At 36.2% G+C, this 26,617-nt stretch overlaps 1 protein-coding gene across 2 annotated transcripts in view; it reads right to left on the bottom strand.

Annotated features, from left to right (window-relative positions):
• Window positions 1-1,845: 1,845 nt before the first annotated feature.
• mroh1 (maestro heat-like repeat family member 1) overlaps window positions 1,846-26,617 on the bottom strand; it is a 45,897-nt gene continuing 21,125 nt past the window's right edge. Inside the window, exons 20-43 of one of the 2 annotated variants that reach the window (XM_079837005.1) lie at window positions 24,792-24,911; window positions 21,871-21,993; window positions 21,455-21,601; window positions 20,499-20,525; window positions 19,551-19,673; window positions 19,285-19,364; window positions 18,997-19,135; window positions 18,786-18,881; window positions 18,595-18,699; window positions 15,918-16,053; window positions 15,649-15,761; window positions 15,370-15,522; window positions 14,118-14,272; window positions 13,851-14,016; window positions 12,834-13,039; window positions 10,780-10,917; window positions 10,402-10,516; window positions 9,639-9,785; window positions 9,105-9,293; window positions 8,240-8,389; window positions 7,951-8,085; window positions 7,400-7,502; window positions 7,186-7,251; window positions 1,846-5,247 (exon numbers count right to left, since the gene is read on the bottom strand). In XM_079837005.1, the coding sequence (XP_079693131.1) occupies window positions 5,171-5,247; window positions 7,186-7,251; window positions 7,400-7,502; window positions 7,951-8,085; window positions 8,240-8,389; window positions 9,105-9,293; window positions 9,639-9,785; window positions 10,402-10,516; window positions 10,780-10,917; window positions 12,834-13,039; window positions 13,851-14,016; window positions 14,118-14,272; window positions 15,370-15,522; window positions 15,649-15,761; window positions 15,918-16,053; window positions 18,595-18,699; window positions 18,786-18,881; window positions 18,997-19,135; window positions 19,285-19,364; window positions 19,551-19,673; window positions 20,499-20,525; window positions 21,455-21,601; window positions 21,871-21,993; window positions 24,792-24,911 (3,009 nt within the window). In that variant the 3' untranslated portion in view covers window positions 1,846-5,170. The remainder of the gene's footprint in view (window positions 5,248-7,185; window positions 7,252-7,399; window positions 7,503-7,950; window positions 8,086-8,239; window positions 8,390-9,104; window positions 9,294-9,638; window positions 9,786-10,401; window positions 10,517-10,779; window positions 10,918-12,833; window positions 13,040-13,850; window positions 14,017-14,117; window positions 14,273-15,369; window positions 15,523-15,648; window positions 15,762-15,917; window positions 16,054-18,594; window positions 18,700-18,785; window positions 18,882-18,996; window positions 19,136-19,284; window positions 19,365-19,550; window positions 19,674-20,498; window positions 20,526-21,454; window positions 21,602-21,870; window positions 21,994-24,791; window positions 24,912-26,617) is intronic. The other variant, XM_079837006.1, reaches the window with a different exon arrangement.

Consider the following 26,617-nt stretch of genomic DNA (forward strand, 5'->3'; position numbering starts at 1 on the left):
GATGCGGTTTTGAAATCGGTCATCATATATAAGTCGTTATTCCGGGGTTTTTTGCGGACAAAAACTATTCTCGTCGCTTCATAAAGTTATTGTAGAACCACTATAGTGAGATGGACTTTGTAACGACATCTTTAGTACCTTTTATGGGTCTTGAGAGTGTAAAGTGCATTGTGCCAATGGACTGGAGGCCTTTCTGAGCCATCGGATTTCAACTAAAATATCTTCATTTGTGTTCCGAAGATGAACGGAGGTCTTACGGGTGTCAAACGACATGAGGGTAAGTAATTAATGACAGAATTTTCATTTTTGGGTGAACTAACCCTTTAAGTTTAAAGCAGACTTTAGGTTAATATTAGCCGTCAATAATTACCGTTCACTGCTCCGTTGTCACGTGACAGGAAGCCAACTAGCATGCAAAATGTAAAGAGCTGAAGAGTAGCCTAATTAAAGCGTCAACACCAGAAAATAACTTACTTAGGGAATCACCAAAACGCTAGCGAGGAGAAATCAAAACAAATGAGCGCAGCTCACACAAAGAAACTCAGTAAACATACTGCTGTTAAAATTCCCAATGATGAGTTTTTATATTTTTAACATATGATAGTTACGCAACATCGCACCAAGTGTTGTTTTCCTACCATCACGATTAAAAATGTGACATTGATTTCATACAACAGTTCAATAAACAGTTAAAATCAAGTCACTTTAATTTTAGATGCAATATTTTGACTGTTTTTGTTCTGTTTCTGCAGCGAAAATAGTTCCAAACAAAGATCACAGCGCGTTTCTTCCATTAATGAATGATTAAGCGCTTTGAAGGAATCGGTTGAGTCAAAGATTCAATGACCAATTCATAAAGAACCACCTCATTCTAGAATGAATCAGTTGTTTGAACAAATCGTTTAAATTAATGACCCAATGACTCAATCATTAAGATGGTCACTTTCCGCCACCTACTGGGGGTTTAGTTTCATGTATTATTCTTTCCAACATTTCTTATTTGTATATTCAAAATATATTTAAAACAATCTCATAACATTATTAAATGCAATTTTAATCTTTCAGTGTAAATGATTTAATTTGATTGGCAAAAGCCCTATAGTGTCTTATTATTCTAATTGAATTTATTGATCAAATGTAAGAATTAAAAATGTTTTAATTTCATAAGATTAGGGGGAAAATGCCCTTTATATTATATATAGAGGGCGGCAGTGGCTCAGTGATTCAAGTAGGCTGTCTACAAACTGGAAGGTTGGTGGTTCGATCCCCCGTTCCACCTGACCAAGTGCCGAGGTGTCCATGAGCAAGACACCTAACCCCAGCTGCTCCCGACGAGCTGGATGGCGCCTTGCATGGCTGACACTGCCGTCGGTGTGTGAATATGTATGAATGGGTGAATGTGAGGCAAAATGTAAAGCGCTTTGGATGGCCGTAGGTCTGTTAAAAGCGCTATATAAATGCAGTCAATTTATATAATAATATATAAACATTGTAGTTGCGGTGCTCCTAACTTTTTGAAGTTGGGAGCACCAGTGCTACCAAGTAAAAAAGTTAATTTCGAGCCCTATATATATATATATATAATAACATTTCACTGAATGAACCTTATTATTAATATGGACGTCTAAGGCCACCATGAAATATCAGACCACTCCTTTAGCTCAATCTGATACACCAAGCAGACTGGAAGGACTTTGTCTAATGCTTTACTAAAAAACATTTTACCTTATAGGCTATATACTACCATTTAAAAGTTTGAGGTCAGCAAGTTGTGCTAAAAAAGGACTTTGTGTGTGAACTTCTTAAAAATTCCAGCACTCTTTATCAAACAAACATGACAGGGTTGTCGTGTAGGTAGGCCTATAACAATAACTTTAATGATTCAGTTCTACATATTGTCATCTCCATAATTCAGAGATCAGCTTTACATGATACAAAACAATTCTGTCAAAAAATAAAACAAAAGACATAAAAACAAATCGATGAGAAGATGCAAACGTAACACGCGAGAGTTTTATTCTTATAAAATCCATCCCAGAAACAAACACAACCTTTCAGTGACTTATCCCAGATTAAATCCCAGTGTCATTATTACCACATGGGGTTCCCGGCCACATGGAATAACTGCTAATTGCTAATTTCTAAAGTGTTTAGATTAATTATTCGTAGTAAGCACTTTAATTTGATTGACTTGTGCTATATTCAACACCCTGAGCAACAAAGGAGTTGTAATATTTTTCTCTCTCTCCACACCAGAGCTTCAGCTCTACTTTATAGCGCCAAACCAGATCCACTTTTTTTGCAGAAAAAAAAATATAGACATGCAGTTCAAAAGTTTGGGGTCAGTATGATTTTTTTTGTTTTTGAAAAAAGGTATCTTATGCTTGTATTTATTTGATCAAAATACAGTAAAAACAATAATGTGATATATTTTTTTCTATTGTAATATATTTTAAAATGTAATTTATTCCTGTGAATTTTCAGCATCATTACTCCAGGCTTCAGTGTCATTTCAGAAATCATTCTAAGATTTAAGATGCTGATTAAATGATGCTTAAGAAACAGTCCTTATTATTATCAATGTTGAAAACAGTAGTGGTGCTTAATATTTTTGTGGAAACATGTTTTTTTTTTTTTCAGGACTCTTTGATGAATGGAAAGTGCAAAACAACAGCATTTATTTGAAACAGAAATATTTTGTAACATTATAAAAGTCTTTCCATTTAATACATCCTTGCTGAATTTGAGTATTCACGTCTTTCAAAAAAAACAAATGAAAAAAGCAAAATGAAAAAAAATGACCCCAAACCTTTGAACGGTAGTGCATATACTAAGACAAAATATTAAGATATTTAAGTGAGACTGAGAATCACACAAATGCAGTGTTTCTTCCCTAATTCACTAATGCCTACATTCATTAAATAATAACCAGCTACAGGAATGAAGATATTATTAGGACATGTACTTGAGGACACTGTACAAAGTAGGTACCAAACTTGTAAAAATAGCTGAAGTACCATACCATCATCACTTTTTGTCCTGTTTATTATTAAGATGAAATTAATCTCATGCTCAAACTCTGAAACAGTGGCAACACTTGTGAATTATCATTATTTTCACAGATATCATTTACAAAACGGAACAAGACAAATGCCACAGAAAGGCTGACACCGGTGTTTCAGTTACACAGATGCTTTGCAAAACTAGTATGAAACATGTCAGAAATCTTTCACAAATCTATGTTTTGGCTGTTATTGTTTACTTTTCCGACTTGGATGAGAATGAAGCACAATTGTGTTTGTTCCACTGTAGTGCGTGTGATACAACCAGAAGCACAGATGTCACAGCAAAACACTATAAACGCTTATCTTCTTTGATTGTGGACAACAGGAGATTTCCGTTGCAGTTAATGGCTAAGCAGATTATGCTAATGCACGTCCCTATTAGGGTGATTTATTGCTGAAGGTTTATGGTGGTCAATATGACTCAACAGTCTACTTAAACATTTTTATAGGATTAAACTCTAACTGAGCAGTGCATCACATTTCATTACCAGAAAAACCTTGCAGTGTTGATTTTGGTTTCCAATATTGATTCATACTACATACATTTTTAATGATTTAAAGGGGTCATGAACTGTATTTTTTATTGTTTCCAGAGGTGCACTTATGTTAGGATTTTTTTTACATCAAAAATTAATAATTAGAAATAAAAGGCCATTTTCTACCCTGATTGTAGTCTGATTGTGGATTTGAACGTTCTGTTTGAAGGGGCGTGTCTGCTGTGAGACTGCTGTGATTGGCTAACATTTCTGCATACGAAACAAGTATTACATGTGGCTCTCGCAAACTTTTACTACGTTTTTACTTTTACGACTGTCGAGATGAATAAATTGTGAAAAGTGTTGATTAAAGCCTAGTACTAAGATCTATTCCCATCGCATGAAAGGTTGCAGCGGTGAGCATTGTGGCCAATGACAGACCTGACTGTGTGAACTCGATTTCTGCACTCTCACGAATGCTTTCATCATAACTAACAGTGCAAACACGATGTAAATAAGAGATTCGTTGATTATGATTTTGGCAAGTATCCAGAACTCACTCGCTGATAAACTCGCATTGTGTGTTTGACAGCTGCAGCGGTTACAAATGGAGCGTTCTTTGATCGCTTTCTGTATAAAATTTGATCACAATTTAAATAACAGATTATTTTCATGCTAAGAGAAACAGTGTAAAGTTGACTGTTTATTCACTGGCTCGATTTACTGGCGCATAAACAAAAATAAACGTTTTTGAGACAAAGAACGACTGAATGTACATGAATCATTACATATTAGTAATCACTGATTGCAGATCAGTCATTAGAATGAACAGGGTTACTTACATGTTGTAACATTACTGTAGGGCGCAGTAAGCCTGCGCCGAAATTGCGACTGATTTACTAAAGAATTTAGTGAAATATAGATGGAAGGTAGTTATTTTTTATCTAGTGACCATGTATCACTCTTCTCTCCTTCTCATCTCACTAAAGACGCCAGTGGGCGTGGCCAAAGATGCGATGATGTAGAAGTAGGCATTGATCTTATTCTGCAAAAGGTGACCTTTCGACGCACTTATATGTCATAAATGAAAATCCAAAATTTCAATAAAAGCTGTTTTTAAACTAACAATGAAGTTTTGAGTTCTGAAACTCACAGGATGTTTTTATAGTACAATGACATCAGATGTCAAAAGACCAAGGAAGATTTGATGTCTCAATTCATGACCCCTTTAATGAAGTGCTGATATGCATTTAGCACGCTACAGGAATGGTCAAGCAAGTAATACCAGCAATATAGTGCACTTGCATACAAACTTCAGTAAGTCTCATTTTTAAAGGGCTTTCAGGTACGTACCGAACATTAAAAACCACCGCAGGTGAAAAACCCCACTCTATGGATCACACACACACACCGTCTATCTGAGAATACTTACAGTAAAAGTGCTGTAACGTCAATAAATGTCTTCTTTTTATTCTTCTCTTTTCTTACAGAACTAGTGAACAGTCTTTGGTCAAAAATAAAAACCTTTCAAGGCTTATTATAGAACAACAATTCAAGGCTTCCTCCTTATTGAAAACAACAAACTTAAAAACAAAGACCAATCTGATTGGCTGTAGCGTGAAGGTAACGTCAGTGAAAATGACCCATGGCTTCAGCGGCTTTCACCCGCACGAGAGGATTTGGATCCTGCAGCAGCATCACCAGACCTGAAGAGAGGAAAAAATATGAGGGAAAAACACTGATCTATATGACTGGATTGCGCATCACGTTCTAAACTGCTATCAAGCAGTGAAGCCACCGGAAGAGTTCGAGGAGCCGAGGAGACTAAATTAAAATTACATTTTTAATAAATCACATTTACATTTTTATTTAACTTTTTTATTATTATTATTAAATGTATTAAGTTTTTTATTTTTGATGATAATTATTATAAGTAAATAATACATAAACATTTAAAGGCTGTCTGCTGTTTAAAAGTAAACATAATCAACCATCTAGGCATAATTATTATTATTAGTAGAGACGTATTATTATTACATAGAGACATAGCTAAATCTACTGTAGGCTACAACAGTAGCCTAATATATTGGCAATAAAAACATTTTTTAAACCAAACTTTTATTTTGACGGGTTGCCGTGAAGACCTTTGAGTGTCTGTGTTCATGATAGTTTTCTCAAATGAAACGGTAAATTCTTATGAAGTGATGGTTTATGCGTTCGTGTCCTCATATAGTGACACACGGCAAAGACAGCGAGCGAGTGTCACGTGCGTGTGTGTGTGTGTGCCTGCTCCCGCCCGCGCATCGCCCGACTGCCCGTCATTAACACAGAGACGCAGAACATGCACAACGAGGAGTAATATTTAAATAGTATTTTGCAGTTTAATATTCACATACACAAGTATATATATATTCGGCTACAGTCTGGAGCCCTGCGCTAAGATAAACACGGAAGCGGCTGAACGCTGGCCTAGAAATCTAGACGCACCCTAGCGGCAGAACATTTATTTTGCCGCGAGTGTGTTCTAGCAACTCTCGGTAGACCTGAGAGCTGGAAAAACCAAACTCTGGTCAGGCCAATCACAGCGTGTGTAGAGTCGGTGGGCGGGCTTAACATAATGACGGTACATCACGGCAGAGTTGCGGAGGTTCTGCTTGCTATTCGTAAACACAGAAGCTGGCGAACAGCGGTCTTTTGAATCGGCTTTGGTCGCGACTCTGGATGACTTGGAGTTCAGCTTTTCTTTGAGAAAAGAACAAAGAACGCCACTGAAGTCATTCTTAAGAAAAGAAGATATGTTCGAAGTTTTGCCGACCGGATACGGCGAAAGTCTATCAACTAACGTTAGCTCGGCTTCACTTTCTTCTTTGCTCTGGTTGGTTGTGGTGCTCATGGCGCTATCCAATTGCGTGCAGAGGGAATTTGAAAGACAACCGTTTATCCCGCCCCTCGGATTGAGCCCTGTCAATGGTGAGTTTCCAGACCCAACATCTTGATGTGGGTCTGGCTTGTCAGGCTAACTGAACACAGCTGCGGGTACGAATATTCTCGGGAGTCGTTACTACCGGTTCAACAGAAATGCTGGTATCGTCACATTTTTATAATTACAGTACCGACTTGGTACTGAAGTACCGGTACTTGTGACATGAATATGAACGTAACTTTTTAATAAGCAGGGGAAATTCCTAACCTTAAACAGATAACCATTTACATGCTTAGGACATTTGTGTTGTAAGAATGTACAGGGAGACTTCAGATATAAAAACGGTGTCTCCTTAGGCAATAGAACGCTTACTACGGAATACCGATATGGCGACTTCACTTTTTATGACGTCATAAGCAATCCAGTTCTCTAAATAAATCAATGGGGGAAAATAATTTTGTTTGTCCGTTAATCAAAGAAAAATTATAAGTCAGGTGATAACCAACCAAGAGCATGGCACATTTACTATCTTTAAGAGTTACAACAGCAATACATTCTACAATGCACTTTACCAGACAAAATCGTCATTAAAATAGAAGCAAAAATAATAGACTCCTTAGGTGCCAAGAAACAGCAAATGTAGCACAATAACAAGGATGTGCTGTCCTTCCTTAAATATATCTCTTGACTGCAGTTATTATTATAAAACTGTTGTACCTACCCTTGGTCACTGACCCCATATTCATATGGGAGAAATGCTCATCAGGAAGGTTTCCAAGCATAAACCCTGAAAAGAAAAATTCACAAAACATGGTTACAAAACCAACTCAAAATAACAGGAAAAAAAATCAGATTTTTTTTTTAATGCAATTTTAAAGTTAAAACCAGCTATTCAATGAAGCGTAAATATGTGCAAAACTAAAAAATTTTTTTACCAATAAACATGGCAGCACTGGCTCTGATCTCAGCCCAGTTACTCTTGAAGAACTGAATGACTGTGATGTGGTAGAAGTTCAGCATGCCTGGAAAATCCTGGATCTGTGCGAACACACATTATGATTACATTAACATTACATTACATAACATTAACAGCACAGAGGAACGATCATTGGAATCACTTTCACAAAGATTTTTTTTCCAACTGATGATGGATGAAAAAAAATAGACAACCAATCAGAAACCCTCCTGCTTTCAAAAGGCACAAGCATTTAAAGCAGCAGACAACCAAAATGCAGCGTATGCTTGTAATAAACAGAACGATATTGTGCATTGGTGTGAATGAGACTTAAGTCCCCGTTTTATAATCTAAAACTGCTGGCAACATTAAAAACAATGAGTATATAACGGAAGAAAAAAGTGCAAAATAACAGATTCCCTTTTATAAAGATTACTGTTAAGTCATCTGCATGCAAAGAGAGATGAACAAAATGTTCTGCGCAGTTATTCTATATGTGTACTTATAATAAAGCTTTGGTTCTTGCCGTACTAGGTATTTGGTGAGGTCATTAATGAACTCTCCATGGTGCAGACCCTTCTCCTCAAGAAGATGATTCTGGAACATGGCAGAGATCTGTTCTGAACCCAAGACTGGAGCGCACACACGCATGGCATACTTACATGCCTAGGGGAACAAAGAGACACACACACATTAGCATTATTCTCATAGTATTATTATTATTCTTGTTTTTGCATCATCCTTTTAACTAACTTTCAATATTTATACCCATTATAACAAAAGCAATCTTTTGAGGATTGTGTGCAGACTTAACACTGACCTTGACAACATGAGGGTTGGGATCACTGAGGTGCAACAGCAAGCTGACCAGAACATTGTGGATCTGGTCTTTAAAGACGGGCTCACCTGAGCCGAACTTTGACAGATTTCCCAGGAGCATGATGGAAGCACATCGGATCTCATCATTCTCCTGACAGAACATGACAAAAGTTCTTTTGAGTAAAGCCTTACAACAAAATCCACTACCAGAACACTACTCTAATAGCCTGTATTTAGCAAGAAAATGCATTATTTTAACTAATAAGGTACAAACAGGGCCTAAAACATTTGACTTTTCTCAAGATTTTACAATAATTTTTCTTTTCTTCATAAAATTGTCAGTGAAAATAGGTGTTAACCCTTAAGAAAGTGTTGTCAACTTCAAGAAGTCAAACAAAAGTTATTATTTATGTTCTTTTTTTTGTATTGTTTGAAACTTTTGCAAACCTGTTACCAAAATTGTGGAGATGTGAACATACAGTTTTAAAGCTGAGATTTAAATAGACAAACTGTATACATTTTTCTTTTAAAAATTAAAAAACTATGCCAGGATGGGTACAGTATGGAAACCATAATTTGTGTTAACCTCAAATTTGTTTGCAAAGGCTCAACAATTTTTTATATATATTTTTATTATTATGTATTATTCCTGCCATGCAGTAGAAAAGGTTCCAAATGTGGAACACGCGCTAAATGTATTTTTTTTTTGCAACATAATTATTAGCAGTGGAAACATTGGATGTGTGGTTTTTTTATGTTTTTGAATAAGTAATGAGACACCACATAAACTGTTTCATCAGTAATCAAACTGATATTATTTTAAAAATTAGAATAATACAATTATTACAGCTTCTCTCAACACTCACATTCTCCAGAAAGGGTTTTATCTTCATGAAGATGTAAACCACAAGCAGGTGAACGTTCTTTTGGTCCAGGTAAAGCAATATTTTGGACATTCCTGACATGGCCTCAAGTGTGATGAGTTTCCCTGGATCATCCTTCTCTTCCATTCCTGAACTCATGGCTGCTAAAAGCTCCTTTGCGTACTTATTCACCTGAATGAGAAAAACAGCAACGTTTAGCAACATTTAATTACACACTTAACTGATTGATTTCGTTACCAAGCTTTAGCAAGTAATGACAAAACTTCATTTGACTACAGAAAGAAGAAAAAATCAGAGCAGAACAATGGAGGACGGCGGGAACATGGAGAACTTTTTGGCAGCAATTGTTAGGTAAAATTTCAGAATACAGACTATTTTCTGCATGCTTTCTTCCTGATTGTTGCATGAACTGAAGTTGCCATGTGTCTCACACTGTTGCCAAGAAACATTGCCTAACACATCAATTAGACTTTTCATCCAACTAGTGTTTTCAGATGTCAAGCAGAGCGTCTGTACCTTCTCAGGTGAGCCCACAGCAATGTTCCCCAGGCCTCGGACCGCCAGCATGCGGACAGTACCGCAGGTGTCAGTAATTCTTTCCATCATGTTGTTCATCAACATATCCAAAATCATCAGTTCAGTCACTACGTGGTGGTTCAGCAGCTAGAAGGAATAAACAAATAAATCTTGACTTCTAATTTTCAACAGCTATTAGAACACATTAAAGTGGGGGGGGGGTTTCCAGTAAAACAAGTTTCCAGTAAAAAAAATGAACAATTTTGATTTCTGCACGGTTCATTTGAATCTAACATCTCTGAAAATATCATATAAAAACATGCACTTTGTTTTTTTCTGTTTTGTTTATGCAGCACTGGTTGAATTCAGTCGAACTGGACATATAAGTGGTGAATACAAGAACAAGCAAAAGTTTTTGTTTATCAATTTTAAAATTAATAAATCATGATTAATATTAATATTGAAGTCATGCAACTTAATATTTTTGTGGAAACTGTTATATTTTTAAGGATTCATTGATGAATAGAAAGTTCAAAAGAACAGCATTGATTTAATTGCTGAATATAAGCAATCTAAAAATCTAAAAATTCTTAAAAAAAAATTAAAAAGTCATACTGATCCCGAACTTTCAAACAGTAGTGTAAACCAAAAAAAAAGAGTGAGCAATCTATGGTTTTGTACAATAGTTAGTCTTTAGCTATTCATTGTTACTAAACTTTGAATTAAGAACTTAAAAAAACATAACAAAAGTACATTTTCTCACCTCAGAGAAGAATGCTGTGACTGTGATCCTCTGGCACTCATAAATATTACAGAGAGAAGGACACAGACTCTCCACAATGGCAGGGAGTCTTGGACCAGCATGCTTTGCCATTGCTCTGTTAGAAAGAATAGCTTTTTTTTAAATGTAGCATTGTAGAAGTCCGCACTTAATCTCACCACAATGACAATTTCCACAAACACATAGCATGAAACCATGTGCTTGTTACAACAGCTTGAAATGACGTGTCGATCATGTGTCTTCAAGAACAATTCTGCTGTTATACACATCTCCTTTAACATAGTAGAACAAAGCAGAAAAGTCTGCAAACAACAAACAGTCCAGAAGGACTGGGGTATGACGGAGGACAGGTGTGTGTACCTAGAGAGCAGAGTGACTCCTGTGGTGTGCTGCTGCAGGTCCTTCATCTTGTCCCAAGCTCCCTCCTGATCTAATGGTTTCACGACGGCGTCCAGCTGTGCTCGAGCCAGAAGGATCCGCAGGGCCTCCACTGCCACCCTGAACACACAGCAAAGAGAAACACAGATGTCTTATAAACTCTATATCAAATCCTGAGCTGCTTCCATGTCTGCACGAGCAGTTACCTTCAAATTCACCATCCGACCCAAAATGAAACCTCCCAAGCGATTGATTTGAACCCCTTTTTTAGTAGACAGTGTGTTGCTAAGCTAAACAATTAAGCACATCTATTTGGTGAAATTCTGCTGCATTTTTAACTGTATTAACTGTATACTGTACATTTTCAAATTGGCCAAAAGCAACATTCTGCTGTCAGATATTTCCATGTTCCTAACCTCTGCACTCGTAGCAGTCCTTGGTCTCTTTCTTCTTTTGTTCTTCTATTTTTCAATAATTCCACGGCCTGGAGTCAATTATTCCGCTTATACTACGGTTACCACACCTCAAAGCATTGTTCAGATGGTGTTTTCCAAGACATTTGTCAGGTTTTTGTACTTAATACGCTCTTGTGTGCAGGACTAATTTCTTAAGAATCTAATCCAAAGCCTCCGTTGCTAATTCCAAAATGTCATTTTAGAGCTAGTAACGGAGGCTTCAGTCATTGATAACAGACTAATGCAGTTATTACAGAGAGAGAGAGACAGACTAAGCGTGTATCCTATGAATTACCTGAATCTGTCTCTCAACAGTGTTCGGCAGCAGTGTCTAATAGCGAAACTAATAAAGTTTATCTGCCCCAAGAACAAAGCCGTTATTACATCACTAGTGAGAAATGTGATGTAGCTTGTAAGCATGCAAGTTGTTTAACTATTTTACTGATAAAATCATCAGAGCAGCACTGACAACACGTTTCTGTGCGAGTGTGTGTCTGTACTGTAGGGAGAAAGAGAATGTGCTTTCCGTACATAATAAAACGTAATTCTGTGACAACATGGAACTAATTTGTTGTTTTTATCCTATTGTTAACTATATTTATTTGCTTGGTCAGAGTCGTTATTGTGAGTTTTGGTTATTTTGCTGTTGTAGGCTGTAAGGACCTTTGAAATAACTGAAATAACTTGGCGAAGTGATTTGGAACTGTAAAGGCGGTTAAGACCTGCCTGCCTTTAGCCGTGGGTTTCCCTGAAAATAACTGAACACCTTAGAACGTTCGTCAACAAATCGGATTCAAGTATTCAACTGCCCCATTGTATAAAAAAATAAAACCACAACTTTGACTGTTTTTGTCTTTGCTGCATAAATAATTTATACCTAGCCAGAAACCTAAATGTTAGTAAAAAATAAAATAGGGGGCCTCAGCAAACTTCCAGTAAGTCCACAGGATGACTTAAAAGTATCTTAATTAACAAACTATTATTGATATTAAAATACTGGAGAAAAAAAAAATCTCTATTCAAAGTTGCAGTCCGTGACTTTTTGCGCTAGCGGTTAATAAACAGAACTGCGAGCGTCTTGCGGAAGAACATTGCAGCCAGAGCTACTTCTCTCTGTTCATGTCTATGGTGAGTCACGCAGGGACTGTGCTCCTCCGCAGCAGTTCCTACCAGACCGGTCTGAAATAGTCCCAATATAAACACTTATTATAAGTGTACCATAATGATTCAGGGTAAGAAAAACACACGGTTTGGAAAATGGATTCATGTTGTACATTCTCATTATATAATTTTTGTATATCTTGAACACAAAAAAAGTTATGGACAGCAGCTTTAAATGATTCATTATTAAAAAAAAAAATCTTAATAATTTTTATGGAATCATAGTTAATTTAATATATATCAATACTCCCTTGTTTCTGTTAATACACTCAAAGAAAGCAAGTAGCTTTCTCACATTTACAACAGCAATAACAGGGGGAGGGGTCTTAGAGTCAAAAAAAGTTGGGGACCACTGTTTCACACTTCAGTGTAACTCTGAATAAGCACAATAGCACACAATTCCATATTTATGCCACTCACCCGCACACATCAAAATTAGCCACATTGTTTTTGTTGGTTGCTTTGCGGTCTGAAATGATGCTGTTGCTGTTGAGATCTTTAGGCAGCTGAACTCCCACGCTAGAACCCAAACGCAACAGCAGAGCGCTGAAGAGCTTGGGAAACAGATACGCCACGGCGTCAGCTGACTGACCATTCAGCATCATCTCACGCAGGGCACATGTCATCTAGAAAACATTTAATAAAAAACAATAACTATTAATTGTCAATCAAGGATGCATTAAATCGATCAAAAGTGAAAATAAAGAAGATTACAAAATATTAATATTTCAAATAACACCCAAGACTTCTGAAAAAAATTACAGTTTCTACAAAAATATTAAGCAGTACTAAACTGTTTTAACATTGACAATAATAGAAATGTTTCTTGAACACCAAACAATATACAATTTTAAATAAATTGTATAAATTACATTTTAAAATATATCAAAATAGAAAACAGACATGTTAAATTATATATATATGTAATATTTCACAATATGATTTATGTTTTAATGTATATTTGATCAAATAAATACAGTCTTGGTTAGCAAAAAAGAAAATTTTAATGACACCAAACTTTTGAATGGTAGTGAAATAGAATAAAGAATAAAAAGACATAAGACATTTAACAGTTTAACACCATTTCCTAACTAATGCAACAGTAAAGAATCACGCTATTAATTGCATCCACTAGTATTTGTTTCAATAAGTCCTGTCCAAAATAAATAACTGTCCATAGAAATGCTTGTGAAGACATTTTACCAAACACTTGACATGTTATGATGAGAAGTATGAAGCTCACAGTAAAATCCCTACACCCTTCTTCACAAGGATTTTGTTTGATTTGTTCTGATTTTGTTGCTTCACGCAGCATTTCTCTTTCAGTAAAGACTGAAACATTACTTAACTCTGCATAATTGACAGTGTCTAGTTAGGATGAGGTGTTAGGTGTTTTAAAAGCCAAATGATACAACTCATGCATATATTAAAACTTACAGCCAATGGGTGGCTTGTGGCAACTTTGGTCAAACCGGGTCTCAACATGGACTCCTTCTTATCTACATAGGGAACCATAACATTGAGCTTCTCGATAATAATCTCCATGATTTGCAGGGCCAGAGTGCTGTCTGCTCCTAGAGCCATCCACATCTCACAGCTCCAGCTGGAGAAAACACACGAGCACATCGTTATTATGCTTGACCATCATGGAGCACATGACAGACAATGAATGCCATGCACATAAACAACACACACAATAATCACCTGTCGTATGGTAGTGGGTAGGCGACGAGCGTGTTGACCACTGTCTGCAGGTGCTGTGTAGCGAGGATGAGGATGGACTGACCGATGGCCACCTTCACCTGCTCTTCACCAATCACTTGCAGGCGGTTGTGCAACACCTCCAACATCTCTGGCACCTGACAAAGAGTCAAGACACAAAAAGTGCAAAATGACAAGATAGAAAATAATTACAATTTCATTGAACATGAAAACAGTTGAGCAGTCAGTGAGCTGAATTTTAGGAGTGTTATAGAAACTACTTTTGAACTACTTTTATATGTTACAAGTTACAAATAATTTCAAGCAGCTAAACTACAGACTGAAATTTAAGTTTTTATTCACAAAAAATCCACTAGTGCTTCTCTCCATGGTCATGATAGAAATGTTGTCCAATTTGAGAATTCGTTTTTGAGTTTTTTCAATGAATTAGTTGATTTGTTTCACAAAACCAGTCTGAATGAATCAACTGGAAAGTTCAATAATGACAAATTGCAGAAGTTTGGGGACAATACTTAAAAAAAAAAAAAAAAAAAATTCTGTAAGGAGTAATTCAATTAATCAAAAGTGACAGTAAAGACATTATACATAGTTACAAATAAATGCTGTTTTTTTACTCTTATTTATCAAAAATCCTGAAAATATGTATCACGGTTTCCACAAGAATATGCAAATGTTTCTTGAGCGCCGAATTACCATATTAGAATTATTTCTGAAGGATCATGTGACACTGAAGCCTGAGTAATGATGCTGAAAATTCAACTTTGCCATCACAGAAAATTACGCATTTTAAAACATTAAAATAGAAAACAATTATTTTAAATAGTAATAATATTTCACAATATTACTGTTTTTACTGTATTTATGATCAAACAAATGCAGTCTTGGTGAATAATAAGAAACTTTTTTCAATAACTGGCTCCAAACGTTTGAACAGTAGTGTATGAAACACTTTTTCAATAGTTTTATGGCCTCCAAACACTTGTAGCTGTATAAACTACATATTTTGCTACAATAAATATTCAAATTAATATGTGAATAGTTTTTTTTTAACAATTTATTATATAAACTGTCAGTTCACTCAAATTAAAAGGATGACACATAGAGATGATATTTATTATATCAGTTTGCTTGCCTATGAATCTCTATGTCCAATATATACTGACTATGTGAGAACATTTGCCAGCACTAAAAAAAATATTTGATTTCCCAGAATCGGATGAAAGTGTAAATGTACCAGATCCTGCAGGCCAGCACCTCTGTTCTTCAGCAAGGTGTTGAGGATCACACTGGATGCTCTGGAACAGTTGGACTGAGAGTCCACCAAACCATCAAACAGCATAAACAATAAGCTGCTCAACTGCTCCTGAGGCAAACGCTTACTGATGATCTAAAACACAAGAGAAAGGGGGTGAGAAAGAGAGTCTGTTTCAGTTTCAGAAAGAGAGATGGTGGATCTTTAAAGATCTCTGGAAGCATTAGTTCTTTAGGAGAACATTACATTGAGGCAATTTACCTTAGTCAGCTCAGAGCAGGTTTTGTACAAGACTGAATGGTCAGGATTGCTTAGCTTCTCACGAATATCTAAAAGACACTCAACTGAATCGTCCTTGTAGTCCAGTGAAAAGCCTGTCAAACAGAGAAAAATGGAAGAGGCATGATACTTTGTTAAGTATTTCCAGAAAAAGATAACAGTGTAAACAAGTTCATACTGACACACTGCAAATCTGAAGCCCACCCTGGGTCAGACAAAACTGAGTTGTTCAATGAAAAACCAGGCAGTACCTTCATAGCGCAGCTGAATGTACATTAGACTATAGACGCAGTCTATGGCTGCCCGCCGAACTTCAGGGTTTGGGTCTGTGCACCGTGGGGCCAGACGCCCCAAAAGAGCTCCCAGATTATGGAATGTCACTATATTCTGAAGAGAGAGAGAGGTTAGCACTGAGCATGAGATTTAATAAGATTTTAACTACAGTAAATGTTTTTTCTAAAGCATTAAAGCATTTTTTCTAAAGCATTTTTTCATAAAGCATAAGCATTCTAAATCATTAATCAGTGCCTTAAGGAAAATGCTTAATATTTCAGCTTGGGCAGAAAAAAAACTAATAGGTGCTTAAAGTGAATAAAGATGTGAGAAATTTTACTTGAACATACCAATAACCAGAATACTTTTTTCATGTAACACATAAAATAACACTTTACTTGCTAAATTTGCATCATAATTTCCAAGTTGCTTAAAAAAATGCTTCAAAATTATAATTAAATCATATCTGTAATCTATAATATCTAAATATATTATGATTATAATATAATCAATTACTCTTTTATTTATATAATTTACAAATAAAATGGACTTCCTAGGATTTACAAATAAAATATACACCTCGGATGGCTTGAGGGTGAGTAAACCATGGAGTAATCATTTCATTTTAAAGTCTTTTCTCTAAAATTCCCATCATGCTCAAACATACTAAATTGTTGGTGTCCAAAGTATTGAAAACGTTGCTTTAGTATGTTTGAGCATGATGGGAATTTTAGAGAAAAGACTTTAAAATGAAATGACCACCGCTTCAATATAATTATGTATGTGTGTGTGTATGTGTGTGTGTGTGTGTGTGTGTGTGTGTGTGTGTGTGTGTGTGTGTGTGTGTGTGTGTGTGTGTGTGTGTGTGTGTGTGTGTGTGTGTGTGTGTGTGTGTGTGTGTGTGTGTGTGTGTGTGTGTGTGTGTGTGTGTGTGTGTGTGTGTGTGTGTGTGTGTGTGTATGTATGTATGTATGTATGTATGTATGTATGTATGTATGTATGTATGTATATATATATATATATATATATATATATATATATATATATATATATATATATATCCCCTACTTAAAAAATTAATAATCAAAGCCTCAATCAATATTCATAGTCCTATATAATTATTATGATTTTAATGATTCTTTCCAGTTATGATTTTGCTTAAATCAAGAGGACCAATGATTGTTTCTTCCTTTATATTTTCTAAAAGATTGTTTTTGGTCTCTGAGTGGTGACTGAGGGTCTGTCCTGGGCGTGTGTGATGTTTCGCCAAAACACTTGATTTCAGAACATGTTGTCGTGTGTTTGGATTTTAGAGGCATCACACACCTCTAACTCGACAGGAATGCAGTAACAATGATTGCTCATTTAGCCCGGCTTCCAGAGATGAAATATGGATTTGTCTTTCATGTTCTTTCTTTATTTTATTTCATTTTATATTTCCTTTTACTGAAACCCTAAAGAATCAAGATGAATATGGTCTGTACTATTGTCTGTATCTCTCACTGAGAGAAAAGCACATGTTATCAATCTGTTTTGGAAAACTTTCTCTGGTTGGGACCAGATCTCACCAACTCCAACCTTGGAGAGACTGTTTATCTGTGTATGTGCGCAGTATTCTGTGTTACAGATCAGTATTGGAGGTGGATTACGGCATCCTAAAAGATGGGGGGCTTGCTGATCTGGGCAAGCTGGCGCATGCCAGCGTCAACAAGTGATATATGGACACGTGAATCTGATTAACTGACAATGTGTGGAAATTTACCAAGACTGTCCATTTTCTCTGAGCCAATCAGAATAATTCACATGGCAGTAATGACCTGGTTACACCTTGAAAACCGTATAACTGTTCAGAAATTGTATGTATGATAGGCGGAGGCGGGTAGGCTGGTAGAGGGAGCGCGGCCTACAAACTCCTTGAGAGACTTGAAGCTGGCTTCTGCTGATGAAACTGCAAACTATTCTTCAGTACATTTTTCTTTAATTAAATTACACTCCTGACTCTTGGTCTTCATTTATTTTACTACTGGTCCTGGGTCCTAAGCTGTTACCCCAACAGTTTACTCACCCTCAAGCCATCCTAGGTGTATATGACTTCTTTCTGATGAACACAATCAGTTATATTAATAAATATCCTTTATAATGGCAGTGAACAGGGCTCACGAGTTTGGAGCTCAAAAAAGCACATCCATCCATCATAAACATACTCCACACGGCTCCGGGAGGGTTCATAAAGGCTTTCTGAAGCAAAGCGTTTGTGTAAGAAAAATATCTATATTTAACATGAAATGAAGTAAAATATCTAGCTTCCGCCAGACCGTTTCATTTGAACCTTGGAAGCGTCAGGATATTTATTAATATAACTCTAATTGAGTTAATCAGAAAGAAGTCATATATACCTAGGATGGCTTGAGGGTGAGTAAATCAGGAAGTCATTTTCATTTTAAAGTGAACTAATCCTTTAAAATAAAAAATGGAATGAGTAACACAATATTGTAACGCATCAATTTTAAAAGAAACATTTCCCAACACTAGCAATTCAAAGAGTCTAAGACCCTATCAGTAATTACTGCATTACAGATCTTATAGACGTGCAAGTAATATTTGGACACACATATACACACACACACACACACACACGTCAATGATGTCATTTACCTTCACATTGAGATGGTCTAGAAAAAACTTCAGTAACTCTGCCATGGTCCTTACTGCTCTTTCCCGCTCATGGTCTTGTCCTGAGCTCAGCCAGCTCTCAATATGCTGGGAAAATACAAAAGCACTAAATACACGGGGTTCAGATAAAGAGACTACAAAACGGCAAGTAACTTTTATAGTTTCTACTTTACCTTGAAAACAGACTGCAGACCGTCAGGACTCAAATCTCTGGCTAACACATTCTTCAGCAATTCAAGAAGAGCGTTAAAAGTATCTGAATATAAGGCCTGAGGGAAAAAGCATTGTTGTGAAAAACAAACTTTTTGTTTAAAGCATGCAGGAGACAAAAGAGACACTCTCCCAGGGATGTGTAGGCACTGCACATGCATATTTTATTCTGACCTCTCTTTGCTGGGGATCCAGGGCTTCTTCATCTTTAGCTTTGTCCAGAGTGTCCACAGTAGGAAGCCCATAAACACCGTTCACACATGTTTTTAACAAGTCAAAGTTTTCATTTTCTGATAAAGGGGGATCCAAGTTTCTGAAGGCTTGAGTCAAGTTCTTTAATAGATTGTGGCACTGTTTCATTAAGCATCACAATGGTCAAAGATGTTTAGCATATATTTACAAAGACAAAACTTTTAAAAATAGCTCAGATGAACTCTCGAAGGATTAAAAATGGTAGGATACATGAGGTTGGCACATGTGGTCATAACAAGATAGCGAACAGGGGACCGCATGAAATCTGCTGGTTCAGCTTTGATGAAATCCTGCAGGAAAATAAAAGACATAAATACCAAATAAGTCTGCATATCATTCTGAAACTTTTAATATCATGTCTCATTTATCTCCTACATTTTGCCCAATGGAAATGTAATCTTTCTTATACTGCAAGTACATTGAAAACATATACTGTATATTAAAAACTAAAATGATTTTTAAATGAAACCTCTCACCATCATAACACCCATCAGCTCTTGTTTGCGGGAGAACAGGAAGCCCTGTTTACGGACACTGTTGCTAATGGCCTTGGCAATGAGTCCAACACTATGAATAAGACTGAGCTTCATAGTCAGGTCCTATGAAGTGGCCATGTACATACACACACAAACACACAGAAAAAGATGAAAACACACTCAAACTGGGATTTATGGAACAGAGCATGTCAATCAAACAGCCCAGGCAAATCAAGACCTGGAATTAGAAAAGTATTTCCTGATCACAGTCGCACTCAACATACTCAATATAAATAAATATACATGTTTTATTTGTAACATTTACTTACTTTTACTGTAAACATAGGTGCAATAAGGGAAAATCACAATGTGTGACAATATACTTGTGATTCAATAGAAAAAGAGTTGAATTGATGAATCAAGCCACCTAAAACCCAGAAAAGCCAGAAAATATATAGACACTGTGATGCTTTAGTAAGACAAAGGTTTTCAGGTTAGTGAGCATTTTTGACCTTCTCAAAAACCATTAATCTTTTACTTACAAGTGTAGTGTAAAGTGAGTTTAAAATGTCATCTTTATTCTATATGTAATTTATCAAAAGACCCTTTTAAAAGATTCAGAATAAATATGAAGAGCTTTATATGTAAACGCTGGACCGTAGCTGGGGTATACAGGGACCCCTTTGAAATCTCGTTCCGGGGCGGGTGTGCGGTTGAAATCGTGGGACCCCGGTCACCAGCTTTCATCCCACTAGCGAAGGCCTTGCTTAAATGTTATTTTAAACATAGTCTCATAAAGAGTATCATAAAGAGATATCTTTTTTGAGAAGGTCAAAGGGTTATACTGTAAAGGTTTTGATTGCATCATCAAGACTGAAGAGAAAGCAAGTTAAAGTTTAAAGGTCAGAGGTGAGAGAAGGTCCTCATGATGGCTTCCCTTCACGGTACCTTGGTCTCTACTTTAATTCCCAGAACCTGTACAACAATAAAAGTAATGATCCGATGTAATTCACAAACATGAAAGATAATTCATTTTATTTCATCAGAATTTTATGATTGGACACACATTGGAGTATAAGAATGATGAATTATGTGACCCTAAAGATACTGTGTATACATTGAGATACACATTGAAATGCCTTTAGTAATTTGTATTTATATATAACATCCCAGTTTAGTGAATTCAGTGAATTAACAAAGCAAAATTCTCCAAAAATCCCCATAAAGACCAAGATGAACTCAACTTTGATATTCAAATTGGACCGGAGCGCAGAATGTTAAAACAAAATGAGTTACAGGGTACCCTAACAGTGACATTATTTTAAATTGCATAATTATATTATGAATATGGATGAGATATGATTCAGCACTCAAAAAGAAATTAATGATCCTTGTCATTAAAAATCGTTTAGATCAAACTGTCATAACTGCAGCATCAAAAGCAACCAAGTGAATCTTGTCAACAATATACTAGGACATTCAGAGGACTTATTTAGCGAAACACCTCACAGCAGAAACACATTTTTCAGTTTTATGCCTCACTGCTGTAACAAACAATGAGATATGATTAATGTATTAATTCTGATCAAATAAATGAGCTGTTCATCTAACATAACAGAACTACAGAGGCATTAAAACTTACATTTTTCCAAAAACCTCCAAACAAACAACCAATGCAAATGCAAGTTGAGTCATCAATATTTTTGGTCCATTTTCCCAGAAGTTAACTATGACTATAAAACTAACTAAAACCCAAACGCCACAAAACACATTTTAGAATTCAGAAAAACCAGTTTAGAAATAAAATTGGCTACAAATACTCAGCAATACTACAATAAACTGCTGTATTTTACACTGCAGACAACCAAAATTATGGTGTTACAATTGAGCCCCATGTGTTTTACCTTGGTGTTGAAGTTCTTGGAGATATTTTGGAGAATGTCACTATCGATGCGAGTGAGGAGCTGATCTTCTGGAGCGTTCAACGCAACATAGCCGTAACACAAAATTAGAGTGCTTTTCATTTTCTCCACATCAACATCGTTTTTATCCTGAATGACAAGAAAAGTAACACAACAAGATACATGTGTGGAATCCAGTTTCTGAAGTGCTTTATAAAACTAATTTAACTATCCTTTTACTACTTAACCTTTGCACAATGGACCACTGTACACTGTTAAATTTCACAATTATTATTAAAAAAATAGTATAGTAAAACATAACCAGTTCAAACTGTTACAGTTTTTAACGCCTGATTTGGGAAAAAACAAAGATATTTTTAATTTGCATTATGTAAGAAGCACAATGAAACTCGCCCTACTTTGAGAAGACCAAATATCCCTGAGGCTTTCCTGAAGGCGTCAGACTTCCCAAACTCCTCCAGTTTTTCCAGAGTGCCATTGAGATGGCTGCTGGCACACAGCCCGATCCCCATGGCAACACCCTGCAAACCAATTATTGCCTGTTACTACCATTATTCTTAATTAGCAGCTTTTAAATAACTGTGAAAAACGCTAGACAATTACTCAGATATCCAAACTGTGGAACATTTGAATCAATTCAATACCAATCTACGATTCGAAATTATATGGGATCTGTGTTCTCAATGATAACTGATAGCACACAATAAACAGCAGAAGAATGATCTCAATTTGGATACAGGTATGGGTCAAAATTGTTGACTGGTCAACCACCAACAGACTACTGTATGGACTACTGCATTTTACAGATTTCAGAATCATCTGAAACATGCTGCAGCTTATGGAATTAATGTCAAGCACTAGCCTGGGAAAACCCAGACAACTTCCGGCAAATTTAGATTTGCTCTGCAAGTAGTCTGGCAAAGAGTCCATTCAAACCCATTTCTAAACCCTAGAAATCGCGGCACCAATCAGAAACGTTGGGGCGGGCTTTACACGATGACGACAGCGCAGCGACGTTGAAGCAGATTTGCCGCTGCTGTGGAGCATCACTCGTTCGAATCAGGTATCGCGTCTGTTTTAAGCGATTTAAACTTCTCCTTTTTTTTGTTAAAACCCGAGCAAAAAACAACACTCGAAGCCTTTATATCTAAAAAAGATGTTATCGCTGTCTTACCAACTGGATTCGGCAAAAGTCGTGTGGAAAAACGAATGGGTCTTAGCGAGAGCCCTCTGGTAGTGTTAATGTTTTACAAAATATAGTTTTAAGTCCTTTTTAGGAGTGAATGAAGTTGTTTAAAGCTCAAATCTGTGGTTTATTCATAAAGAGAGCGCCTTTTTTTTAAAAATTTGATCTGCCATTTTCGGAGTTGTGAGTTCCAGTGGTTCAGCGGCGCTCAATCGATCATTGAGCCCGCCGAGAGGCGCCTTTCCTCGGCCAGTCCTTCTGCCGTCTGCCGCTGGCTCTGATGTCTCTGTAGTGGTTAAACCGTCTCGTCTTGTGTAGATCTAACGGCTGATCTTTGCTCTCATTAATCTATAATTTGTTCCTAGACAGATCATTTTGTCTGAGGGCAAAGTGAAGTTTCATAACTTTATATTTTTAAGATATTAAACTTTACCGTTGTAGTCTCCTGGCGCTGACTTTGACTGAATTGCTTTATTTATTGTTTAACTTCTTATACCTTTTACTTATACTTTTATAATTGCTATTGATGATCACACATAAACTGACATTTAACAAAAAGAGACTGGGTTGTGTTTTGTGTCATATTTAATTTATTACAGTGATAATCATAGCCTATATTATGTGTGTGTTTTTTTTAATGTAAATGAAAAGAGGCTGGGTTTTTTATATTTCGTTTTGTTATAAACATGCATTGAAGATAATATGCATTGCCTGCACTACATATACAAATATATACTGTGTGATACTGTCAAGAGCAGAGTACCGGACTAGTGTCCTCCCGTCCTCGGGAGTTCATTCTCCGGAGTCAAACTTGGTAAGTCACGGACGCAAGTCAGAAGTTCGCATACGAAATATGTCAAAACACCACTGCCTGATTTCATAAAAAAATAAAAATTAAACATAATAATAATAATAGCCACACGAATGTGGTTCAGGCAACGCGTAGCTAGGCCTACATTGATTATCTTATATATTTATAATAAAACGAAGTATAAAACACCCTGCCTCTTTTCGTTTACATTTTAAAAATAATTAAACATTAATATGTGGTTTAGGTAAGGTGACCAGATTTCTGAAATGGAAACCGGGGACATTTCCTATTTGAGAACACAAGTACAGACAAGAACGCATATTAAGAAACGGCCAGTCAGATGTTTCTCCGTCGCTCTGCATACGTCATCTCCCTCATCGCTCTGATTGGTTTGAGGTCTATCCAATTGCGCTGAGAGGCATTTGAGCGACGCCCGTTGGTGACGCCCCTTTGGAAATGATTTGTCTATGAAGCTTTGCCAGACCATAACTCAGTTACTACTGAGAATGGTCTGGTTTTAACCAGGCTAGTCAAGCACGCAATAACATTTGAAATTTGTTTAGGCTTAGCATTTATAATAGGTGTTGTTTATAATGAATGCCGCTATAATTTATGTTTGTTTTATACTGTTCTGAATCCAGTTAAAAAGAAAGGGGACCCACTTTATATTAGGTGGCCTTAACTACTATGTACTAACATTTTAATTAATCATTTGATACAATGCACTTATTGTGTACATACATGTTTTTACATTTAAAAAAATACCTGCATGTAATTACATCTGTAATTAATTTATGTAGTTACATTTGTAATTAGACAGTTGACACTTCCCTTACACCTAACCCTACCCTTAAACTTACCCATCCCACCACACCTGTCCCTAACCCTACCCGTATCCCACCTCAATATCAGCAAAAGTGTTTTGCAATACAATTTGAACACAGTAAGTACATTGTACTTATTTTTTGATGTAAGTACATAGTACTTAAGGCCACCTAATATAAAGTGGGGCCAAGAAAGGCTTTGTTGTGGAGTAAGTAGAACTAAAATACATATTTACAATGTTTACAATGCTTGTAAATGTTTCGTTTTATTTACCGGTAGTCAATTAGCTACTAGCTTTACACGTTTTTTTTTTCTAATATTTGGATTAGCTTAAATATTATTTGTGACAGTGTGGTAAAAGTGATGAATTAAGATACATAATTCCCCAGAGTGGGTTTTAGTGTGCTGTCTGAACGTTGTGCTTGAGCAAGCAGTTTGACTGTCAGCACATATGCTCTCTCTTAATTCAAAAGTCAGAAGCGAACTGATAAGTATACCGTTCTTTCAATTGGATCATTGTGACGAGTGCTGATCAGGATCTCCTGCAGCTGTTTCTTGACCAACTCTTTATTATAGCACTGCTGGAGAATCACACCGACACACCTATACAAAAAACTCTGAAAAAGAGAGAAAAAGAAGAATGCAGGAAATAGTCAATTTTTGTTTGGGGGACCTGTATTCATTATGTAGGTGAAGGGGGTGAATTCTGGAATCCACTGCCGCTTCGATGTATATCTAATGAGTGATTTATAAATTAACGTGTTAATCAATATTTATCCTTTTACATATTAAATTATTTGAATGACTTCTTGAAGCTTACGTAGCTATATATATATTATATATATATATATATATATATATATATATATATATATATATATATATATATATATATATATATATATATATATATATATATATATATATATATATATATATATATATATATATATATATATATATATATATATATATATATTCAAACACTAGAGAATAATGGTGAAAATCATTCAGTTTCAAGGATGTCTTTACCTTTTACTGAGAGAAAGAACATGCTATTAGTATGTTTTGGGAAAGTTTCTGGTCAGAGCTAGAGCTCGACTAACTTCAAACCTTGAAGAAGCTGTGTATCTGTGTGTGTGTGCTAGTATTCTGTGTTACAGATTAGTATTGGAGGTGGCTAGCTTGCAGCCTAGGGAGATTGACTGACCTGTTGTTCCAGACAAGTTGGTGCCTAGAAAGGTCATGTTGCCTAAATCCAGGGTCTGGGTGTCAGCCGCGTAATCGATCAAGATACGCTTTTGTCTATATGTCCATGTGTGGAAAATTTCTGTTTATCTATTTCTTAGCCAATCAGAATCATTCAACCTGAAGTGAGGACGCAATTTAAGGTATAATTGCATTGGAAAATTGTGTGTACACAAAGCGCTGCCTACAAACTCCCGGTGAGACCTGAAGCTGGCTTCAGCTGGAACTGCAAACTATTCTTCAGTAAAAATGTATTTTTTTAAATTAATCACACTTCTGACTCCTGGGGTGCGTTCCATTCGACATGGTCCCTACGCAGTGTTCACTGCTCCCTACTCCCTGAGCACGGTATATCAATTGAAGTGGACTTCGCTGACAATAATCGCTCATTTGGAACGCCCTGCAAAGTCATCAAAGAAAGGCAAAGACGGGGTTGTGCAGATTATGATATAACAAATTAATATTGTAATTTATTTATTGTAATCAAAACATTAGTTTTATTAGTTTACAAATAAGTTGTATTGAACACATTTGAAGCTACACCTGTCATTCAATATGAAAATACTATGTAGGCCTATAAATGTAGGCTATTCTTAATCAATGGTCCTTATAGTGGTCTCATCTCGTGCACTTTCTTTCCCAAGCGCAGCTGCATATTCAACTTTCCTGAGGTAAATCAAGTAAAATATAAAAAACATGACAGCCCTTAGCCGCTTCTAAACACTTTTAATTTGTTTACATACTCATAAAATATAATATTCTAATGTAACAGTTATTGCCATAACCATTCATAAATACTATAGTTTGTATAATAACTATGAATATTCAAATGCTAAACTCCTCCATCGCAGAGCTGTTTAAAAACTCTTCCAACAGCTCTGCTGCTCCATCGTTAGTTCGGACTATTTTTTCTTGCGGTCTATGGTTCTGACAGGTGATGCGACGCGCAATGACCGTTGGGTGATCTTCACTCTCCACTTCCTGTGAAGTGATGTATCGATGTTCCCTTCTTCCCTATGCCGTTCGCAGTGCCCTTCAAACTGAACATGTTCGTTCCCTTTGGATTGGAATCCCA

Source organism: Gobio gobio, assembly GCF_949357685.1.
Source record: "Gobio gobio genome assembly, chromosome: 15".
Classification (NCBI taxonomy): Eukaryota; Metazoa; Chordata; class Actinopteri; order Cypriniformes; family Gobionidae; genus Gobio; species Gobio gobio.